The following is a 20,072-nucleotide window of genomic DNA, read 5'->3' as shown; positions in this document are numbered from 1 at the left end:
CGTCTCCAGACAGTCCTACACTTCTTCCGCGATAGCGTAACACCAGATCTTGCCTTGTGCTGTAACTCTAAGTGTTGCGGGGTCAAGCAGGAAGTATTTAATATCCTTTGCTCTGATAGCTTTTTTGACCTCCAGGAAACTGCTTCGTTGTTGCTGTACTTTTATGGTAAAATCAGGAAAGAACACAATGGTGGCATTTTCAAATTTGAATGTTGGGGCGCTCCAAGCAGCCTGTAGGATCACGTCCCTATCGCAATAGCTAAAGATTCTTGCCATAATGGGACGTGCTGGGGCTCCCGGCCATGGACAAGTACCTGGGACCCAATCTGCCCATTCCACTGAGAAGTGGTTGTATAGTTCCCTTGGATGAAGCTCTATGATAATAAGGTCCTCCACAAATAGGTCTACCGCCGGCCCCTCTGCTTTTCCGGTGCCCCCAATAAAGCAAACATTTTTTCACCGAGGGCGCCCTTCTTGGTCTTCCAGCTTGGCTTCTTATTGTCTAGTTGTTACAGTTAATGCATTGACCTGTTTCTGAAGAGATTTTGTATCAACCACGAGGCCTGTTGTGACTCCCTCCCCTCCTTAACACAGGGTTCAAAATTTCGTATGTCCGCACTCAGCAGTGAAACCTATGTAGTCACTGAGTCTATTATTCCAGCCAGATCCATCTTGACCCCCGTGAATGGCTGCCATGACATCTTTCAACGTGGGTTCTGGGGCCGTGGTCGAGGACAGTGAGACCGCAGTTGACTCCTTCACTATTGTTTCAGTTCCTGATGATGAACCCTTCATCAGGGTGTATTTGTCCAACTTTGTTTGTTGTGCATCTCGTGGGCCCATGCCACCCATCATTTCTGAGCCTCTTCTCTTTATGGGACCGCAACGTGTATGGGGGGAGAAAAACGAGATCGAGGGCACTATTCACCGCTGCCTGCCCAGGCGTACCTCCCCTGTCGGCCTTTAAGGTTTCCGGCCCACGGCTCCCAGACTGTACCCCCCAACTGTATTTCGGCAAGCAGGCCTCTGTTGTAGCTCACTCACGCTGTTCTGCTCCTGGGGTTTGGTTTCCTGTCCACAACCGCCCAATCACTTCGTCTGATCCCCGACTCAAGTTCCTGGCCTGGTATTGAATTTCTCGGCCGGGAGGGGGGGTGGCATATTATCAGGTGAGTCGGGCTCGTCCTGCGTATTGCGGGCAGATTTATATTTCCTGGTGGGGAGGGGGCCCCACCCCCACTGTCCAACAGTGTGGCCCGCTTTCAGTATTGCCAGGCCCTGTTGTCAAATCACTTACTATGATAGGCTGCTGAAGTAGTGAGTAGTCCACTCCCTCACCACGCCGGTTCTTAGGGCTCTCCCCTCCACCCCACCAAGTCACTTCTTCTATGTGCGGTATACCGCTATGTGGGGCTGGTGTTGTCCTTCCAACTGCTCCTATTGATCCTTTCTGAAGCCCTGGCTCCAAGTCTTCCAGCGCTGCCAGCTCCACCCTCACATGTAGCATGCAGTCTCTGTGCCCCGCACTCCAGTCCATGGATCGGCGCTGGTTTCAGGCCTCTTTGTTTGGCGTCCAAGATCAGAGCCCGGACCGGCTCATTCACTCTGAATGAATTGGGTTCGTCATCCGACACCTGCTCAGACCTCGTCCTTGGTTACTCTGAACAGTGTCATGGATATTTAGGGGCTAATCCGGGGCGGCCAGACGGAGCAGCTCTAGAGTGCGGCTATTGCTGTACTTGATAACAATCTAGAAGTTCCCCTTGAATTACTGAGTTTTGTAAATTTGTCCTTTCTTCAAAGTCACTGATTTTTTGCTGCCTTTTTTTGTTCCCCTATTTTTGCTGGCTAGGCTATACACATCTGCGCACTTTACCTAATTATTGGTATTTGTGATCCTCCTTTTAACATGGTAAACTTGTTATAATCCTGATTGGCATATATAATCTAAAAGAGTCCCATGTATTTAGTACATATAGTGTACCCATGGCCTGTAACTTAAATGTCATCAGTGGGCTGCAGCCCTCATTGTGCCACCCAGTACAGTTACAAGGCAAGCATGACTGCAGACTGCTCGCAAGAAACTTGATGGTGCAAGTAACAGGCGATTTCTTTAGTTGACCGACGGTTAAATCTGGTTCCAGCTAACACGGGCTTGGACATAATATCCAGATAATAATGCAGTCCATTGGATCAAGAGATTGACACACATGGAGACGAGGTACCGTAACCCTATTTGCACTAGACACATGCTAAACTATAGATTTGACATCTTGGAACGGTTACTAAATATCGCAACAATAGTTGGCCATCACAGTGTGACATTGGGAGTCTACTGATATCTTTAGCCAACATTGGTGCCAATACACTTTAAAGCCCTGAGGAAGTCTCGGTTAAGAGATGAAACGTGTTGGTTACATTAAGATTTAAGGAAGAAACATTTTACATACAGAGAACAGGAAGATTATGAATAAAAAGGAAGAAAGATTTTACATACAGGGAACAGGAAGATTATCAATAAAGAAATCCCCTTTTAAGAAAAACTTCGATGGAATCTTTGCACTATGTAATCTAAACTATTTGTGATAAACATATATATTGCATGACCAAATGTGGGTGCTGAACATTCTTTTGTAATTAATTACTGCAGAACTACCATTTGTATATGGGTTGCATCTATTTTAAACAGCAAATTCAACCTGTCAAAATGTATGTCCCAAATGCTGCACTGGTATTTTGACAGTGTCCCATATGCCAAGAAGTACCTTTAGTGGGGTGATAAGAGGAACACACATACACACTTAATTTCCTCATTATAACTTACATTCACTCACATTCATTCTCCTACACACTCATTTACATTCTTACGCACTTTCATACTTTCTCAGGCTCCTCCAAATTCCTTTATTCGCATTCACATTTACACTCACTGCCTCTCACTCATACTTATGTGCACTCACTCTTATACAGCCTCACTTTTATTCACACCCATTCTCACTTACTATTGTTCACTCTGACTCGCTTTTACCAGCACTCACTCTCACTTACTATCTTAGTCTCCACTCTCACTCACACTCAACACACACATACACTTTTTCTCACACACAACATTTGACAGGTTTTTTTTCCACTTACTTTCAGCTGCTGGTAAGGATGGATGCTCTGGATGGTATACAACGGTTACCACGCATTTTTTACAACGCGGTACCGTTACCACGATACTTTTACCATGCAGGTCGTTACAACAAAATGCGCTGGGGGGCGCTCCAGGATAGTAAATACTTTAATTTACTATCCAACTCCTTTCCCTAGAGTCCACGGGGACTGGAGTTGGAATAGTAAATTAAATAATTTACTATCCAGCGCCCCTCCACGCAAGTCGTTGTAACGACTTGCGTGGTAAAAGTAGCGTGGTAACGGTACGCGTTGTAAAAGAACGCGTGGTACCGTCATACATCCCTTTGGATGGATGCTCAGGGCATGAGCCGTCCTCCCTTCTGCCTCAAGCACTGGAGCAGGAAACTGAAAGCTAGAACGTGCACAGAAATGCACAGTTTCCGGCGTTCAACGTCTTGCTTTTCGACCTTCACCTCTCCCAACTAGTCACAGGGTGGTGTGAGGTGGGGTCATGGAGACGCCTGACCTCCAACTCACCCTGTGAAAAGATGTGACAGAGTGAGGTGGTAGGATGTTTGATAGTTAAACCTGGGTACTGCAAAGTTTAAGCCTAATGCACCTGGGCGTATCTCTTTGGTTGATGCTGCAACATGTCACTGATGTGGTGGCAATGAGGTGTGTCATGCCACTGAGGCAGGAGGTGGGACTTTGTCAGCCCTGGAAAGTCCGTAATAATTCTATTTTACACAATAAGCAGGGTGTGTATTAGTTATTATCATTTTAGTTTTCCTTCCTGCTGTGGTGCGGGTGGGCACGGTGGGCCAGGCTTGCCATGGCAGGGGAGAAGTGTAAAGCACACTTTATAGTGGGCATGGCGGTTTGGTTGGCCCAAAATGGCCAGTGAAACCACCATGATCACTTTACATCTTACTTACCAGGCTGTATTACACAGCCTGATGAGGTACATGCAAAGCTTCCAAGCCCCTGTCTGAGCACTGAACCATGGTTGGATTGGACAGGGGATTCTGCGAGGGTGGGAGCTTCCTGTTGCGGCACGGAGGAAGCGGAGAAGAGGCGGCATCACCCGGCGGCACCTAGGTAAGCCCCTTGATATTTATTTTTTTAACCCCCCCGCCCCACCACCCATGCTTAGTAACGGTCGCTACTGGTGGAAACCCTTTTGGGGCACTGTGGAATTTACTGGGCAGCAGGGGGAGGGTGAGAGGTTAATCATAGGGGCTGTGCAATTTGGGAGATACTGATGGCAAAGCAGAGGCATGCCAGTCAGACTTTCTACCTTCCTACCCAGGACCTGCTCCTGCTTCAAACACTCGGTCCTTCTCTTAACACAATGGTCATGTCACAGTGAGCATGTGTTGAGGGCCATCTTGGAATGGGTCAAATACTTTAAAAGTCAGTGGATTCAGGTTTAAACAAGAATGGCACATGTTAATTTGGGGGTTGAATTCAGGCTTTGTTGGACTACTCTGAAATCTGGAAAGCCTAGAGATCATTCACTATCAGTATTCTACAAAGGGACAGAAAACATTGAAGGCTCACCCCCAAAGCTCGTAGGGCTGAGCTGCCACTGGAGTAAACACTTAAACATTTACTTCAAAGTCTGTCAGACATTCTAGGAGCACTAACACTGTGCAGTTTCAAACCTGAAATAGCTTAACAGGAAATCTTGTTTCATTACCACAGGATGGCAATGTTGAAATGGCAACTCCAAACCATGACATAATGCAAGCGCTTGTTTGTGGCCAGAGGTTTTGATGAGGGTCTATCTTGAACCAGTGAGTTCAAATTGTTGCCCTTGACATTTGGTACGACCTAAATATTCTAAAATGATCAGTATTGATAGGTTAGGCACTGGATATTACTAATTTAATCCAAGTATCTCTTCTAGGCACAGGTGAGTACCAGCCGCGGGCCATGCAGGGAAGGGTGGTGGGGCCGGGTGGGAGGGATATGGCAGATGACCACGAGGGAAAATTAAAGAAATAAATAATATTCCTTTGTTGTCGTCTGTCGAAATCCCTCCAAACCCGGTCCACCACCCCACTGCTCTTAGCTGCACGGGTCGCGGCTGATGAGTACTATTGAGGTATTTATGACCTTCACTCTGCTGTCTCCAAATATTCTGTATCTGGGACTCACAAATATATTGGTTGTTGAAATATACCTGCGGATTATGTTTAAACACTAATTATTTCCTAGGCATAAAGGGGGATACCTCTACTCAGTGGCATTACTGATATTGGGACAGACAAACCCCCGGAAATGGAATGCTGTTGCTAGAAGGATCACAGGTACACGCGCATTTGGGCACACCTATATTAATCAAGGTAAAATGGCTCCCTTTACCAGCCTGTTCACATAAACATGTGTACTCTTTAAGTCTCTGCAACACAACACACATCTTAATGTCTGAAACTAAATGTACAATTTCAAGATGATTGAGACATCTTAGATGCAGAACCAAGAACCACCTGTAAAGCAAACATTGCAACAAGACCTCTGCTTTATCCTGCTCCCACTCAGGATTTGCTACTAAAATCATCTGGAACTATAAACCCATGAAGATCAGTATGTCACAACTTTCAAAAATCCGCCTCAATAAATCATCTGCTGCTAAGTTTGTTTGACATTCACAAAACATAAATGCCTGTACAGCACATACCATGCTTGAATTTAGGAGTCTTGTTGACAGTTTTAAATGGCTTACTCCCTTCTCACTGGGATTACCCTATTTCTACATGTTGTATAACATCATCTCATTTTCCATCTCATCACAACAAGCCTGGTTCCAAAACCCATTCCTCGAGTTCCAACTCTTTCTAATCTTATGGAATATAACCAGGGTCACTGGAATTATGCATTCTTCAGCTTCAGAATTTTCTGCCTAATTTGAAGTTACTCACTAGCCACATAATTCACCATCTGCTGCATAATTTGCAGATCTCAATACACAAACGGCTAAATCAATGAATCAAAAGTTACTGATAAATCCGCGATTGGTGCTGTAAAGTGGCAGATCCTTACCTGGCCACTTTCCCTTTTGCTGCTTACTGCATTCAAGTGCTAAACAGATTTAAATGAGCTGGAACATTAGCTCAGGCAGTATTCACATGTGTTAGAATAACAAAACAGTGCAATAATCCTGGCACTGAATGTGCCTCATTATACCATGTAATTTGCCTTTCATTGCCACATATGTTAGTCAAACTTGCTGCATAATTTATGTCTCCATTGCTGCATAATCCAAGTGTTCAACTTTGACTTTTGTCCTTGATTAGCTCGTGCATTTATTCTGACTTTATGGTGTAACTTTACCCTGAAAATGTTATATATGCACGTTGAAATGCCAATTTCAATTCCAAACTCAATAATGTAAAGGTTTTGTGCATATATATGCAACCTCTTGGGATGAATCAAAAACCAATGAGAGGGGAGCAGACCAGGTATGTGGGAAAGGCCTTCAGTTTCTCTAAATTGATATACATAATCCAAAAGTGGAGGGTTTCTCCCACAACAAGCAGTCACTATGCCCTGCTCCCTAGTGCTCGCCAGGCACAGCATATGTGTTCTCATAGAACCCTCACCCACATGCTAATCATGTCATGCTTCATCATCCGGTCCTCCCCTGGTGAGGTACTCACCTCCAGGTGAGCTCAACCTTGCAGTGGGAGGAAGCACTTTGATATTCTCTATGTTCCTATTCTTAAAACAGAAAATGTTAAAATTATCTCCAGGGAACCCTAGCTTAATTATTTAATAAGAGGAGCACTGTGATATAATTAAAAATATAACATGACACAAAGAATCATTTATTGAGCCAGTGTGTCTATTCTAGTTTGAGATGTTTCATCGGCTTCATAAGGTGAGCAGATTTCACCACGGCCTCTAAGACCCTTGTACTTCTAACCTATACTTAGCAGGACTGATACATCAACATTCCATGCAAGATCAAGAGACCTTCTATACCGGGTGAGTACATTGAAAACTGGAGATGTTTTCACTTCAGGAATCACGGCAACAGAGAGTATCCAGGCCTTATGTGAGCAGATGAGGGGACTTGCTAGGATCAAAGGTCAAACATGCACCAATGGTTCGAGTGGACTTCCCAACATAGTTTCATGGGCCGTATCTTCTAGAGAGGCATAAGCCCTGGTTTGTCTCCTTGGCCACTATTCCTGAAGTGGATAATTTCCAGTTTTCAGTCAACTCACCCTATACATAAGCACTTCTACAATCTTAGAAAAAATATCCCTAACATCCTTCAGGATAAAGTCTAAGATCTAGAAAAGAATTGAAATAAATAAATGTTGGTTCTGAGTGTTTCTGAGCTATCAATCATGAGAGACCAGCTATGCGAGTTCATGCTACTTAAGCAGGTCTTGAGGTATAACCATTTGAAAGCTAACAGGGCATCTGCAAACTTCAGGCCTGGGTACACACTATGAATTCCACAGCTTTGCTTCTTTTTCTCTTCCCCTAAGGATAAGGGTAAATCAGCCCCTCCTTGAAAGGGGTCTTTTTTTTTTTTTTTAGAAGAATGGCGAACTGACCTGTTTTCCGAAATGTGGAAGAAAGGAGAAGCCGTAGCAACTTTATTATCAAAATGCAATCGGACAAAGGAAATTCTGTTTAAAAATTAAGTTATTCGTAAAATAGGACAGTTAAAATGTTTGTGCTTGTGAAATCTCCCTAAGTTTGTGATTTTTTACATTATATGAATTTCAAAGGATTTTGCAGGTCAAACATCTTACCTACTTTTAAGGCATGGGAGGCTGATTTAGAGAGAACATGTCTTGCAGCAACAGTAAAATCAGAGGTGACAAAAATGTTCTTCTTGAACCCGTCTCCTGTCGGTGTTTCAAATGATGTTTCAATGTGAGATATTTTCATATAAAATACCGGCAATCGCATTTTGCAACATTTACGTCAGCCTGCATCACTTTTACAAATGTTTGCAGACAAAAAAATATTTTGCACCTTGATAAAAAATAACTCAGAAGCGAATTTTTGATATATTTTGTTAGGTGTTGTTATTCACCATAAAGGAAAAATGCTGTAGCTCTTCCCCACTAACAGATTGAAGGAAGAAATGGCTCAGTGTACGGCCAGGCACATGTAATAAGAAATAACGAATGCAAAGCAGGGCCTGGTGACCACAGCCGGCACCACCAGAGAACCACGGAGTGTCCACAGTGGGTTCCAAGTAATGACCTATTTGAATCTCACTTTGTTCCTAGTTATATCTTCACCTCTTTAGTCTCAGTGTGCCCAGCAATACCATTGATTTTATTCACTGTGCCAGTGACTCTTTCTAAGTGAATTGCAGTGGAGAAATTAAAAGTGTTATAGTTACTTAGTTCCTGCTCTGTTAGGCCGTTAATATTACTCACTGGTATTTTCAACAATCCCTCATCTGTGGCTAATATAAGCATTAATGCCTTTTACTCTGTTGTTCATGGGCACACCTTCCTTCATTCTTACTGTGCTGTGTGTGTGCAAGTGAATGCAAGGGAAATACTTTGGGCACCTAGTACCATCAGGGAGTGGCGGCTCGCTGTGGGAGTGCTGCGGGGTGGTGAGGCGGGGAAGGGCAGGGTGGGGGGATAGAGGAGTTCGCATACCACGTACAGGAGAAAGGTAAGTAATTAAACAAATAAAACAATTTACGTTACGCGCGCTGCATCGCCAAGTTGGCGATGCAGGTCATGAGTTGGTATGTGTCCACTAATTCTATCTCAGTTTTCCTTTGATGTGAATTTTCAGACATAGGAATTATTTCTCTTTCTTACACTTTGGCATAATTAAGTCACCAATGCCCTCTTATCCCACCCCCTCTGATCCTGCCCCTTATCTGCATATAACCTCTGAACTCACCGGCCCATCGAAGACGTGGCTGTAATAATCCACCATTCCTTGCTTCTCCAGCAGATAGAACCGGATCCAGCTGTGAAATCCACTCACTATACCTTTTTTTACTTCACCTAAATGGGAGAAAATAAATACATATTAGCTAGCCAAGCTTCTTATGTTTTATGGGTAGCACATGTAAGCAGCTTTTAATGTCCAAAAGACTCAGTGGGACCGTAATGATGTGCCTTTTATCGCCATTCCAAAAGATGTCAGCCCCTCACTGAGGGCCCAATTCGGGGAAACGTGTGCACATATCTTTCAGTGGGGTCCTCCTCTTCCCAGCAAACCTTCAGTCCAATCAAATGTTACTGTTCAAGTGGTGGCTGTAAAGTTGACTTAAGTATTAGGACTTGCTCTAAGACCATTTAGTACTACAGGTGCAGTGGATATCTGCGTGGCTAAGGTAAACTCACTTTTTCATCACCTATAGACATGCTGTTTAACCTTGTCCATTATCCAGGATTCAATGAATCCCACACAAGCAGCATGATGTGTAATATAAAGGCTTCCTGTGGAATCTACAGACTGCGGCCAGGCCTCTTGCTGTCGCCATTCTCCCGATTCGTTTTACATCTTCGGCCTAGTGATCACATTGGCTCAGTGTAGTTCTTCAGTATTCTTTATCACTAGCCAATTAGGTAAGGGTTCCAAATCTCTGATTGACCCTTGGTTCTAAGACTGCAGGGCAAATAGGCAGGGCCTTCTAAGAGAGACCAGAGTTGAAGCAGAAAGTGACAATTTATGGCCTCATTTAGAACTTGGTGGGGTGAGAGCACTGAATAAATTGGTGTTGGACTGGAGGTATCAAGCAAGCCGGGAACCTCAGGGTTTCCAAAGGGCGAGCCTTCGCTGCCTATGGAAGTCGGAAACCCTTGATCTTAAGGCATTCCACTATAAGGCTCCCAGGCTACAGTGGCGGTAGCCCGACCCTTAGTGGGGTGGAGCTACCAACGCAACTTTTTTCTTTCGGGGACTGCCAATGGAGGCTAGGCAGTCCCAGAAGGAAAATGTAAAAATGTCCCCGAGAGGCAGGGAAACAAACTACTTGAACTTCAGGGACATATTTTTATTTGTAATTCTGCAAGAATTCCCATTTTGAGAATTTGTTGTCGGGAAGTAATGTAACAATGCTGAGTGTGGTAAAGAAAACACATGGTGTCCATCTGACGTTCACCAGAGAAGATAGTGCAACTACCAAGTCGCGAGGACCTCCAGATAGAGCAGTTAGTCCTGACTGGAAAGGGCCTCTTTCAGGCGGTTCCAGCAGCTCTCAGGCTGCCAGGCAAAAAGTGCATGAGCGACTTCCATTCTCAGCAGGTCTTCTGAGCAGTCAGGCATCGCTAGACATGAGCCTGGCTGCCACAGGCTTACTAACCTTTGACTGATAAGGGCCCGTTTAAAATCTTCTGCACGACTCTGTCATTGCAGAACCTTATGTGATGAAAGATAGTGCCAGGCAAGCAACGTCACTTGAGCCCACTAATTCTAGTGGACACCAGTTACCCGAAAGTCTATGCACGAAGCACCTCGATCCATAGTCTGAAAGACTCCGCGGCCATACTCAACCAAACCAGCTCTCTCCTGCTTCACAGTTTGTGGGGTGAGTAAGAGGTGGTCTTTCCTTTACACTTTTTGCATTTCGATATTCTGGTACGTGTGGAATTTTTGTTTTTATGTGTTTTAATTCTTGGCGCTGACCTCCTTCATGTTTTTTTTTTTTTTTGTAAGACCTTCCCCGTTAAACGTCAGGTTTGAGATGGTTGTAAAGCTAAGTATTGATGTTGTCTTTTCGGCCATGATCACTGTAGAGGTGTGTGATCATATTTAGGATCGCTGATAGGGTAAGACAATCCTGAACTCCAAAGACCCTCAGGCCAGATTTCACTGTCTTTCTTATCATGACATAGCACATGTGCATTTGTAGAAGTGTAAAAGGGTATTAGCAATGCGGCATTAACCAAATATGGCATTATTTCATTGAGGAACTTACCAACGAAGACATGCTCAAAGCCGCTGGAGTCCATCTCTCCCTTGCCCCTGCAGTACAGGCCGAACCACATGTTCTTCAAGTCCTTGACAAACTCCTCCTGTGAGGCGTAGAGTTCTAGAGGAGAAGCAAGCTCACATCAGCACTCATAATAATGTTTAGTAGCTACTGTCGCAAGTCAATGAATTTGGATCCCTACTGAAGAGCAGAATCAACAGCAATGGAATGCACACCGCTAGCCCCTCCTCCGAACTGTGTATTGAGTGAATAACACTGAACCACATCAACCATGATGCAAAGAGGTAATTCAGCTGTGACGTGTCAAGCGATGTGCTCCAACCCCCTTTGTTTTCCTACTGAAGAGCAGCAGAAGGCACAGCACGAGCAGCTAAAAGTGTAATGCATGGGAATTAGGAAACCCTTAAAAAAAAGTCCAAGTGGACATTTTGGTCTTTACTGAGTGTGTGAAAGCACTGTGTGCTTGAAGGGTAGTGAATTTGTGGTTTTCTTGACATTCCTAAATTGGATTGAACACAGAAAAGCACAAAAGTTCAGAAGATTTCATTTGATACTTTGACCATTTCCTGGGTTATAATCTTTTCTTTTGACAAACAAACATTGCTTTCTTTCATATCAGAAGGCTTAGAAATTTGTGGTAAATGGTTACCGTCCTAAGACTTTTTATATTTGCTTCTATGGATGAAATGTGTGAAATCAAAGTTTTTATTCCACAAATATATTCTGCTGCATTTGCAAGATTATATATGACTCATCTGCATTTCATGTGTGGTTTAAACATTTGTCACGCCCCTCCTACTTAATGAATGGTTGTTTTCATTTCAGACCCTGATTACTGCTATCACTAACACATTTTCAAGTCATAACGTTCCTGTCATCAATCACCCAAGTCATTAGAGGCCTGCGATTCCCACACCCACCCCGACTCTAACAATCCTCAACAGTGTGTTTCTACAGCCGGAGTCCTTATTTGGAAAAGCATCCCAGGTAGGGGTGTGGGAAATTCACATACTATGCGTTTGCATAATTACAGATTTTCAGTAAAATTATTCAAAATAATTAAATGTAGGAATTCTTGAGGATTATTGTACTAGATTGATATAATGTATTTTTAACATTGTTTGTTCTTTTATGATTCTGTGAATCGAATAAAGATGTTTTTGAATGATTGATGACCAAAATAATTACGCAAAATGCGAATCCATTATTTGTGAAATGCATCCGCGCATTAATTTTTGACCGGAGGATGCATTTCCCAAATAAATAGGGGCTTATTTAAACACCTCTTTCGCCATCAGTGCGACACTTTTAATATGGGAAAAAGTGACGTCCCGGCAGCGCAATGAGCTTAAACCCCTTCCACGCTGATGACGAGCTGGGCTCGTCATGTCGTAGCCTCCTCGCACGCTGATGACGAGCCCAGCTCGTCACGTAACATGCGTTTTTAAAAATCTCAGCGCAGGAGCGGAATTCCGCTAGCGCACATGCGGTTAAAATTAGTCCCATAGTGAAAAAAAACAAAAGCACCACAAATAGCAGCCTCTTTTCTATTCTTCTCTTTGCATTTGCAGTAAGTTTTAACCACGAATGGTGTGTAATTATACAGAGCGAAATTATGGCATAATTTGGGGGAATTCTGCATAACAAGAAAAGTGCAAAATTACAGAATTTATGTGAATTATGCCCGTGTAAATTCAGTTTTGCTTTGGACAAGTTCCAGGTTTATTGTCAGTCAGTGGGGTTTCCTTACTAATGCTCTAATTACTAATATATTGGAATAGTTCGTGGAATATGTCTAGAAATAGTTTTAATAATACTAGTTAAACTCCAGACTTTCACATTAGAGAAAATGTGCAAAATTTCTCAACTTCACGTTGTGCAAATGCGTATACTTTTTTGCTGCGAATAAAGAAAATATCTTGTCAAGAGACAAGCCAGCTCAAACAAGTCTCCAGCCAGCATCTTCCAAGACGTTTTAACTTGGGGTATGAAGGCCCACAACAATTTGTGAGAAAATTACAAAATGTCATATATACCAATTTTGGTATTTATTACACTTATTAAGTATTGATACCTCAGGGTTATAGATTGTATGAATGAGGTAAACACCTCCGATTCAAAATTTAGGGGGAAGGGGTAACATTTGGCATAACATTTAGATTCACTTTTTGTCACACCAAAATAAGTATGCTTGCCTTTTTATCACACACAATTCCCTCAATAAATTTCTACAGCTTTGATCTGCTGAAATTTGTTGAAATTAAGCAAGTGCATAATTATCGCCTCACAATTTAAAATTCCAATCCCTGTGCAAACTCCTTTTTGTGTAGGGGTTGTATTTATCACCAAACTGATCACTGGCGCCTGAAATGGAGTCTGGTTTGTGCTAGCAGTAGACAAGAAACTGTGCTGAGAAGTGTTTGTCTCTCCTCAGATCTATGGGAATGTTCAGTAAGTGGGAGATAGGAAGCAAGCACCACCTCAGTTTGCGGCCTACCACCATTCTTCAACCCCAGCAGGCTATGGAAAAAATTGTGTGGCAAATATCATCACCGGTCCTGAGATGGTGGGCTTTGGCAGCACACTGTCAGTGACAAAGATGAGAGTATTGTCATTTGTTTGGTGCTATCCCTTCCTCTGCCACCAGTCCACCATTAAGCCAATGAAACTTACATTAAAAGAACGTAGGGGTATATTTACAAGCCGCAATCGTCACTCCAACATCAATTTCCATGACGTTGTGGTGGTGATAGGGGCTTTGCCTTATTTACCAGGCATGTGGCTTAACGCTGCCTTGTAAACAAGGCACCCTTTCCCACTATAGTTAGAGTGAAAGGGGCGGGCAATGGGTGTTGCGGTGGGTGTTCCACCGCAACACCCAATGATTTTGCTGCTGCACCTTATTTAGAAGAATGGTGGAAATAAGGGGTAGCGCCAAAATTAAGACCAGGGACAGTTGTGCAGCACACATAGAAACAGCAAAACATCATTGATTGTTTATGTGCAGGAAGGTGTCCCTTCTTGCACCTAAACAATCATTAAAAAGAAATGACATGTTGCAACTTCTTTGTGTGCTGCATGAAGCAGCTCACATAGAAGTTGCAAAACACCATTTAAAGGCTGTTTATGTGCTGGAAGGAACACCTTCCTGTACATAAACAATCACTCCCCTCACCACAGGCACCCTTGCACTATGGTGAAAGGGTGCCTGCGTTTGAGCTAGGCAGCTAAATTTGGTGCCAGCACTTGGGAAAACACAGAGCTTCCCCATAATCTTGTAAATATGGTGCAGCCCTGCATTTCTAAAGTGAAGGAGCATGTTGCTAGCCTTCTAGGCTTAACGGCACACTTTGCCACTTTCTTTGTAAATATGCCCCATAATGTCTTTACCCCCTAATTCCGCAAAAAATTAATTACACATCACATGAGTGGTGTATAAATGTGGATCTTTATATAATATACCAAAAATAAATATTTTGTGTGCAGAGTGTCCAGGTACCCTTATGAGTGGACAGGGTCTTACTTTAACAGTTCCAAGGTGCTCTTTTTGTGGTAGGTTGATCGAACAGCCGTGGGTATATCAAAGAGGAGTATTAGACATTTATTCCACACACACAGTCAATAAATCATACACACACTCAGTAAGGAGATCCACACCAATATAGAAAAATACCACATCTCTTTATATGAATTTTGACACCAAAAACTTTGTTATTGGGTAAGTACTTTTTCAAATAGCAGTTTTGAAGAAAACAGGTAAATACAGTTGTATTGTCTCTGATGTTATAATGTTATCCTATGGGGAAAACACTTATACTCCTTACGGGTACTTAGCAGTAACTTACAGGACAAAACTTCTGGAGTTAAGGTAAGTAAGGCGCAAGGTCCAAGGTAGCACCAACAGGTCGCCTCGGTAGGCTTTGGTGCGTCCGGGTGCAGGGGTGCTTTTCGGCATCGGGTGCCCCTCTAGTTTCTATAAGAGGTGGTCCTAAGAAAAAATGGCTGCAAGCTGGGACTGTGGGTCCAATCCTGTGGAACCCACAGAGGGGCTCATTCCTTGAGATGCTCGGGCACATAAGGACACCAACCATCCACTTCTCCTCAGTCTGTAGGGCTCGGGTGCAGCAGTGTCCTTAGGTGTTGAGTCTGTGCTGCAGGAGGCACTCGCAGTTGAAGGGGCCTGCACAAGAAGGCTGCAGGTGGCGACTGGAAGTCCATTCTTGGCAAACCCAAGGTGAGATTCAACTCTGATGAGTCTCAGGACCTTGTTGGCACCATTGGCCCACTTCGACTCGGGCTGGGGGGCATGTGTGCGGTGGTGCTTTCCGTGTTGGGTTTTCACATTCCATAGTCCTCACGGTTCTTCTTGGCTGCCTGCAGGGTGCAGGAAGTAGCTCCACTATTCCACAGGAGATACTGGTTGCTCCTTCAAGTGCTGGCAGTCCTCCAAGGCTTTTGGAGGCAAATCAGCGACAGGACCAGTGGTTTTTGGCACAATTGTCAGGGACAGCTAGCAGGTCGGCAGGGTTGGCACCAAGTCAGTTGCTACTTCTCAGTTCTTTCTCTTTGAGGTGCTTTGCTTTCATCTTCTTCTTCTTAGGTCACCAGATTCTGCTTCCCTTGTGCCATTGGCTCCCCTGAATACTAGATTTACGGGTGTTAAGGGGATTAAAGTATGGTAACCAATGGGCTACTTATACTTCCTGTGGGAAGTAGGTATAACCCTGTCCCAGAGTTCCTAATTCTGCCATCACCAAGATGGTGAAATTTTCCTAAAGGGGGGCATATCAGACAGCTCACCTTAGGGATGTGACAAGCCTGGTAGTGCACCACGCCTCCCTGCATATCTACATTTCTGCCTGTCCTGGTACCAAATGGGCCCAGGGCAGGGGGGTGGCTTACCCCTGTCTGTAGAAGGCGTGGTCACATATCAAAGGTGGCAGAGGACTTTGAAGCCTCCTGCCTTGATATGCTGATTATTTAGCCGGTATGCTTGGAGTAAGTGACAACAGGCATTGTTTCTGCCCTCATAGAGCGTAGGCTCTCACCTGCAGGGGGTCAGAACCCTGTCTGTGGTGGCAGATTGGTCAACACCAGTCAGCCAGCACACCAGAGACTGGTAGGTTTTCAGGGGGCACCTCTAAGGTTCCCTCTGGGTGGATGTATTAATAAATCCACCACTGGAATCAGTGCAGGTTTAATAGTACAACGTTTTTGATACCAAACTCCATAGATTTCAGTAAAGCCATCATGAAGCTAGGGAACTTGTTTGGACCAGTGTCCAGCACACTCACTTAATATGACTTCCCTGTTCACTTGTGATCTCTAAAAACTGACTTAGACATCACAGAGGCATATCTGCTCATGTAGATATGCCCATACATGTACTATAGTGCATCCTTCCTTTATAGTCTGTAAGGCCTGCTGTAGGGGTGGCTTACCTATACTGCCTGCACTCTCTGCAGGCATGGCACACAGTGTGCCATGTCAGGTTTTCACTTTTGTCTGCACCAAGACACACAGCCTACAATGGCAGTATGTATGTTGGTGTTGAGTGGTCACAATACATGCTGCAGACACTGGGGGCCATCTTCAGCTTATCTGCCCTAGCTACATGGGGTTCCACTTACTAAGGACTTGCAGGGGGTGGTAAAGGTATTGCCAATTGGGCTAACAGTTTTACAATTCAGGGAATGAGACATGGCAATGGTAACCTGGATAGCAGGAACCCAGTACACTCCAGGCAAAATGTGGGGGTGACCATGTCAAAAAGGGGCACTTTTCTACTAGAGCAAGCTATGCATGATATATCTGAAAATGTAAACACTGAGGCATTCTATGAGCTTTTTTAAAAATAGTGTAAATTAAAGGGAATATATAATTCATGATGAAAGAACTTTTTGGCTTTCCAGACATGAAAGGAATTGGCATGCATATGCGAACATCAGCATGAAAGGAGGCATAGAAACACCCATTTTTTTAAAGTATCAGAAGACACTAGTGTCATGTGAAAGGTGATGGATTGATTTCCAAATGTAATGGACATCTGCATGGAACGTGTGTTTTAGTGTCTTGGCATTTCCGAACTCTGGGATTTCGGGGGAATGAGTAGGGGGGGGGGGGGCTACTCGGGAGGTTGGTGCAAAGGCCATTTCCAGGGATGTACTAGTGGGTCCAGAGTGAAGTGCCCTGTAAGCGTTGCAGGATAGCTTATGGATACTTCTTGTTCACTGGAAACTAAAGGCTATTTAGTGCCCTTAGGATTGGATTTATATGATTAAACCTGTTGTGCCCTTGGCTAGTCTAGCAGCTATTAGAGGAGTCACGCACGGGTTTGTCATTCCTGAGTCCCCATAGTCCAGCCTAGATAGCCCCAGAGGTTGAATAACTTACTTAGAATCATTTTCAGGGATGAAGCGCCTAATACCCCAAAGACCTGATCTGACACCCCTTTGCCACCTTAGCCAAAGAGTTCATGTCTACTTGCTTGTTCGTCTTCTGACCACTTACAAGACCGCTGAGGATGGGTGGGGTTGATGTACCATTGGGTGTATGGGTGCGAGTGAAGAGATACGAGGACACATAGATAGATCAACACTTGTTTGGTAACCTATATGGCTATTTGTTATCAAAAGACTCAACATCTTTCCTAAGCAGGATATTGAATATTTTAAATAGCAGAACAGCGCTTTTGATTTTCCATCATCCAGTACCTCATTTCAGGGTACTACGTTTCAACATCGTCAAGGAATTTTCCAATCCCTCATCCAACTCCAACGACATCACACCCTCTCAAACCCTCTGCGACTCCCTAGCCTCTTTTTTCCACAACAAGATTGCAGACATCCACAACAGCTTTGACAACCAACCCGGAAACCATCCCACCCTACCATCTGCTGACCATCTTCCCCCCATGAACATCCTTAACGCCTGGAACCCAATCTCCACTGAGGACACCATCCGCCTGATGAATTCCATCCACTCAGGATCCCCCACAGACCCATGCCCTCACCACATCTTCAACAAAGCAGACTCCGTCATAGCACCGCACCTCCGAGAAGTCATCAACTGCTCCTTCAACTCTGCCACCTTCCCGGAAGACTGGAAACACGCTGAACTCACCGCCCTTCTGAAGAAACCCACTGCTGACCCCACCGAACTCAAAAATTACCGCCCCATCTCACTTCTTCCATTCCCGGCCAAAGTCATCGAGAAAGCCGTCAACAACCAGCTCGCCGCCTTCCTCGAATCCAACAAATCCCTCGACCCCTCACAATCTGGCTTCCGAGCCAAACACAGCACTGAGACCGCCCTCATCGCAGCAACAGACGACATTCGAACTCTACTGGACAATGGAGACACAGTCGCCCTCATCCTCCTCGACCTCTCTGCAGCATTCGACACAGTCTGCCACAACACCCTTCTACAACGCCTCAATAACATCGGAATCCAAGGAAAAGCTCTTGAATGGATCACCTCGTTCCTCACCGGAAGAACCCAGAGAGTCCGCTTTCCTCCATTCAAGTCCGAGGCCTCTGAAGTCATCTGCGGTGTACCACAAGGATCCTCACTCAGTCCCACTCTCTTCAACATATACATGAGCCCCCTCGCAGCCATCGCACGCCAACACAACCTCAACATCATCTCTTACGCGGACGACACTCAACTGATCCTTTCTCTCACCAATGACCCCAGCACCGCCAAAACTAACCTACACGAAGGAATGAAAGAAGTTGCCGAATGGATGAAACAAATACGTCTGAAACTGAACTCAGACAAAACAGAAGTCCTCATCTTGGGTACATCCCCCTCTGCATGGGACGACTCCTGGTGGCCGGAAGCCCTCGGAAAAGCACCCATCCCGACAGACCACACACGGAACCTTGGCGTCATCCTGGACTCTTCACTCTCAATGAACAGACAAGTCAACGCCGTTTCTTCATCCTGCTTCAACATTCTTCGCATGCTCAGAAAAACATTTCGCTGGATCCCCTCCGAAACAAGGAAAGCAGTCACCCATGCTCTGGTCACGAGCCGACTGGACTACGGAAACACCCTCTACGCGGGGACTACTGCAAAACTCCAGAAGAAACTCCAACGAATCCAAAACGCCTCAGCCAGGCTCATATTAGACATCCCACGCAACGAACACATCTCTGGTCACCTTAAAGACCTCCACTGGCTACCCGTAAATAAGAGGATCACTTTCCGACTGCTTACCCACGCACACAAATCACTCTACGACATCGGACCAGATTGCCTCAACTCACGACTGTCCTTCTACACCCCCCCCCGCCAACTACGTTCTTCCAGCCAAGCCCTCGCCACTGTTCCTCGCATCAACAAGACCACCATGGGAGGCCGATCCTTTTCATACCTGGCTGCTAAAACGTGGAACTCACTCCCCGCTTACCTTCGCCTCACCCAGAACCACCTAGCGTTCAGAAAACAACTTAAAACGTGGATATTTGACAAGTAATCCGCCCCCCCTTCCTAAGCGCCTTGAAACCCTCTGGGTATGTAGTGCGCTATACAAATTCTATGTCTTGACTTGACTTGAATGTAGAAGATCTGATAATGACCACCAATTACAATTTTGGGAATTTCATCATGCACATTTCGATGCTTACCGTGCCAAAATCCGCATGTCTCAGTAAATACTGGGCAATTTCCCCCTGTAAAAATACCAGCAGGTTTGGCCTACCGAAATAAAATGAGGGGTGCGGTAATTACTGGGTGGAGTATTTTTGTATCACTTATAATTGCTATCCGCGAATTAGTAGGTGGACGGGAACGCATCAGTATTTACCTTCCACTTGTAACCAGGCCAAAAGCTACTAATGGAGCACCAGATGGAATACATTGTTTCCGAGCGTAAGGGAAAGAGGAGTTGGCTCAACTACTAGTGCGGTAGACCTTGTTACGGGGAAACAGGGTTCGGGTCTGTGCAATGACGCTGAATATACTGTGATTCCTAGCATATCACGAATCTACACGTATAAAACTCCGCAAAACTATA

General features: G+C 44.6%; 1 protein-coding gene across 7 annotated transcripts in view; it reads right to left on the bottom strand.

The window, feature by feature from the left end:
- Window positions 1-20,072, bottom strand: part of LOC147748965 (uridylate-specific endoribonuclease-like) — a 246,155-nt gene that overhangs the window by 32,453 nt on the left and 193,630 nt on the right. For all 7 annotated transcript variants that reach the window (XM_086964643.1, XM_086964669.1, XM_086964676.1 and 4 more), the window contains 2 exons: window positions 11,039-11,152; window positions 9,013-9,119 (listed from right to left, as the gene is read on the bottom strand). In XM_086964643.1, the coding sequence (XP_086820769.1) occupies window positions 9,013-9,119; window positions 11,039-11,152 (221 nt within the window). The remainder of the gene's footprint in view (window positions 1-9,012; window positions 9,120-11,038; window positions 11,153-20,072) is intronic.

This window comes from Lissotriton vulgaris, chromosome 1_1, assembly GCF_964263255.1.
Source record: "Lissotriton vulgaris chromosome 1_1, aLisVul1.2, whole genome shotgun sequence".
Taxonomy (NCBI): Eukaryota; Metazoa; Chordata; class Amphibia; order Caudata; family Salamandridae; genus Lissotriton; species Lissotriton vulgaris.
This window is presented reverse-complemented; position numbering and strand designations above follow the sequence as displayed.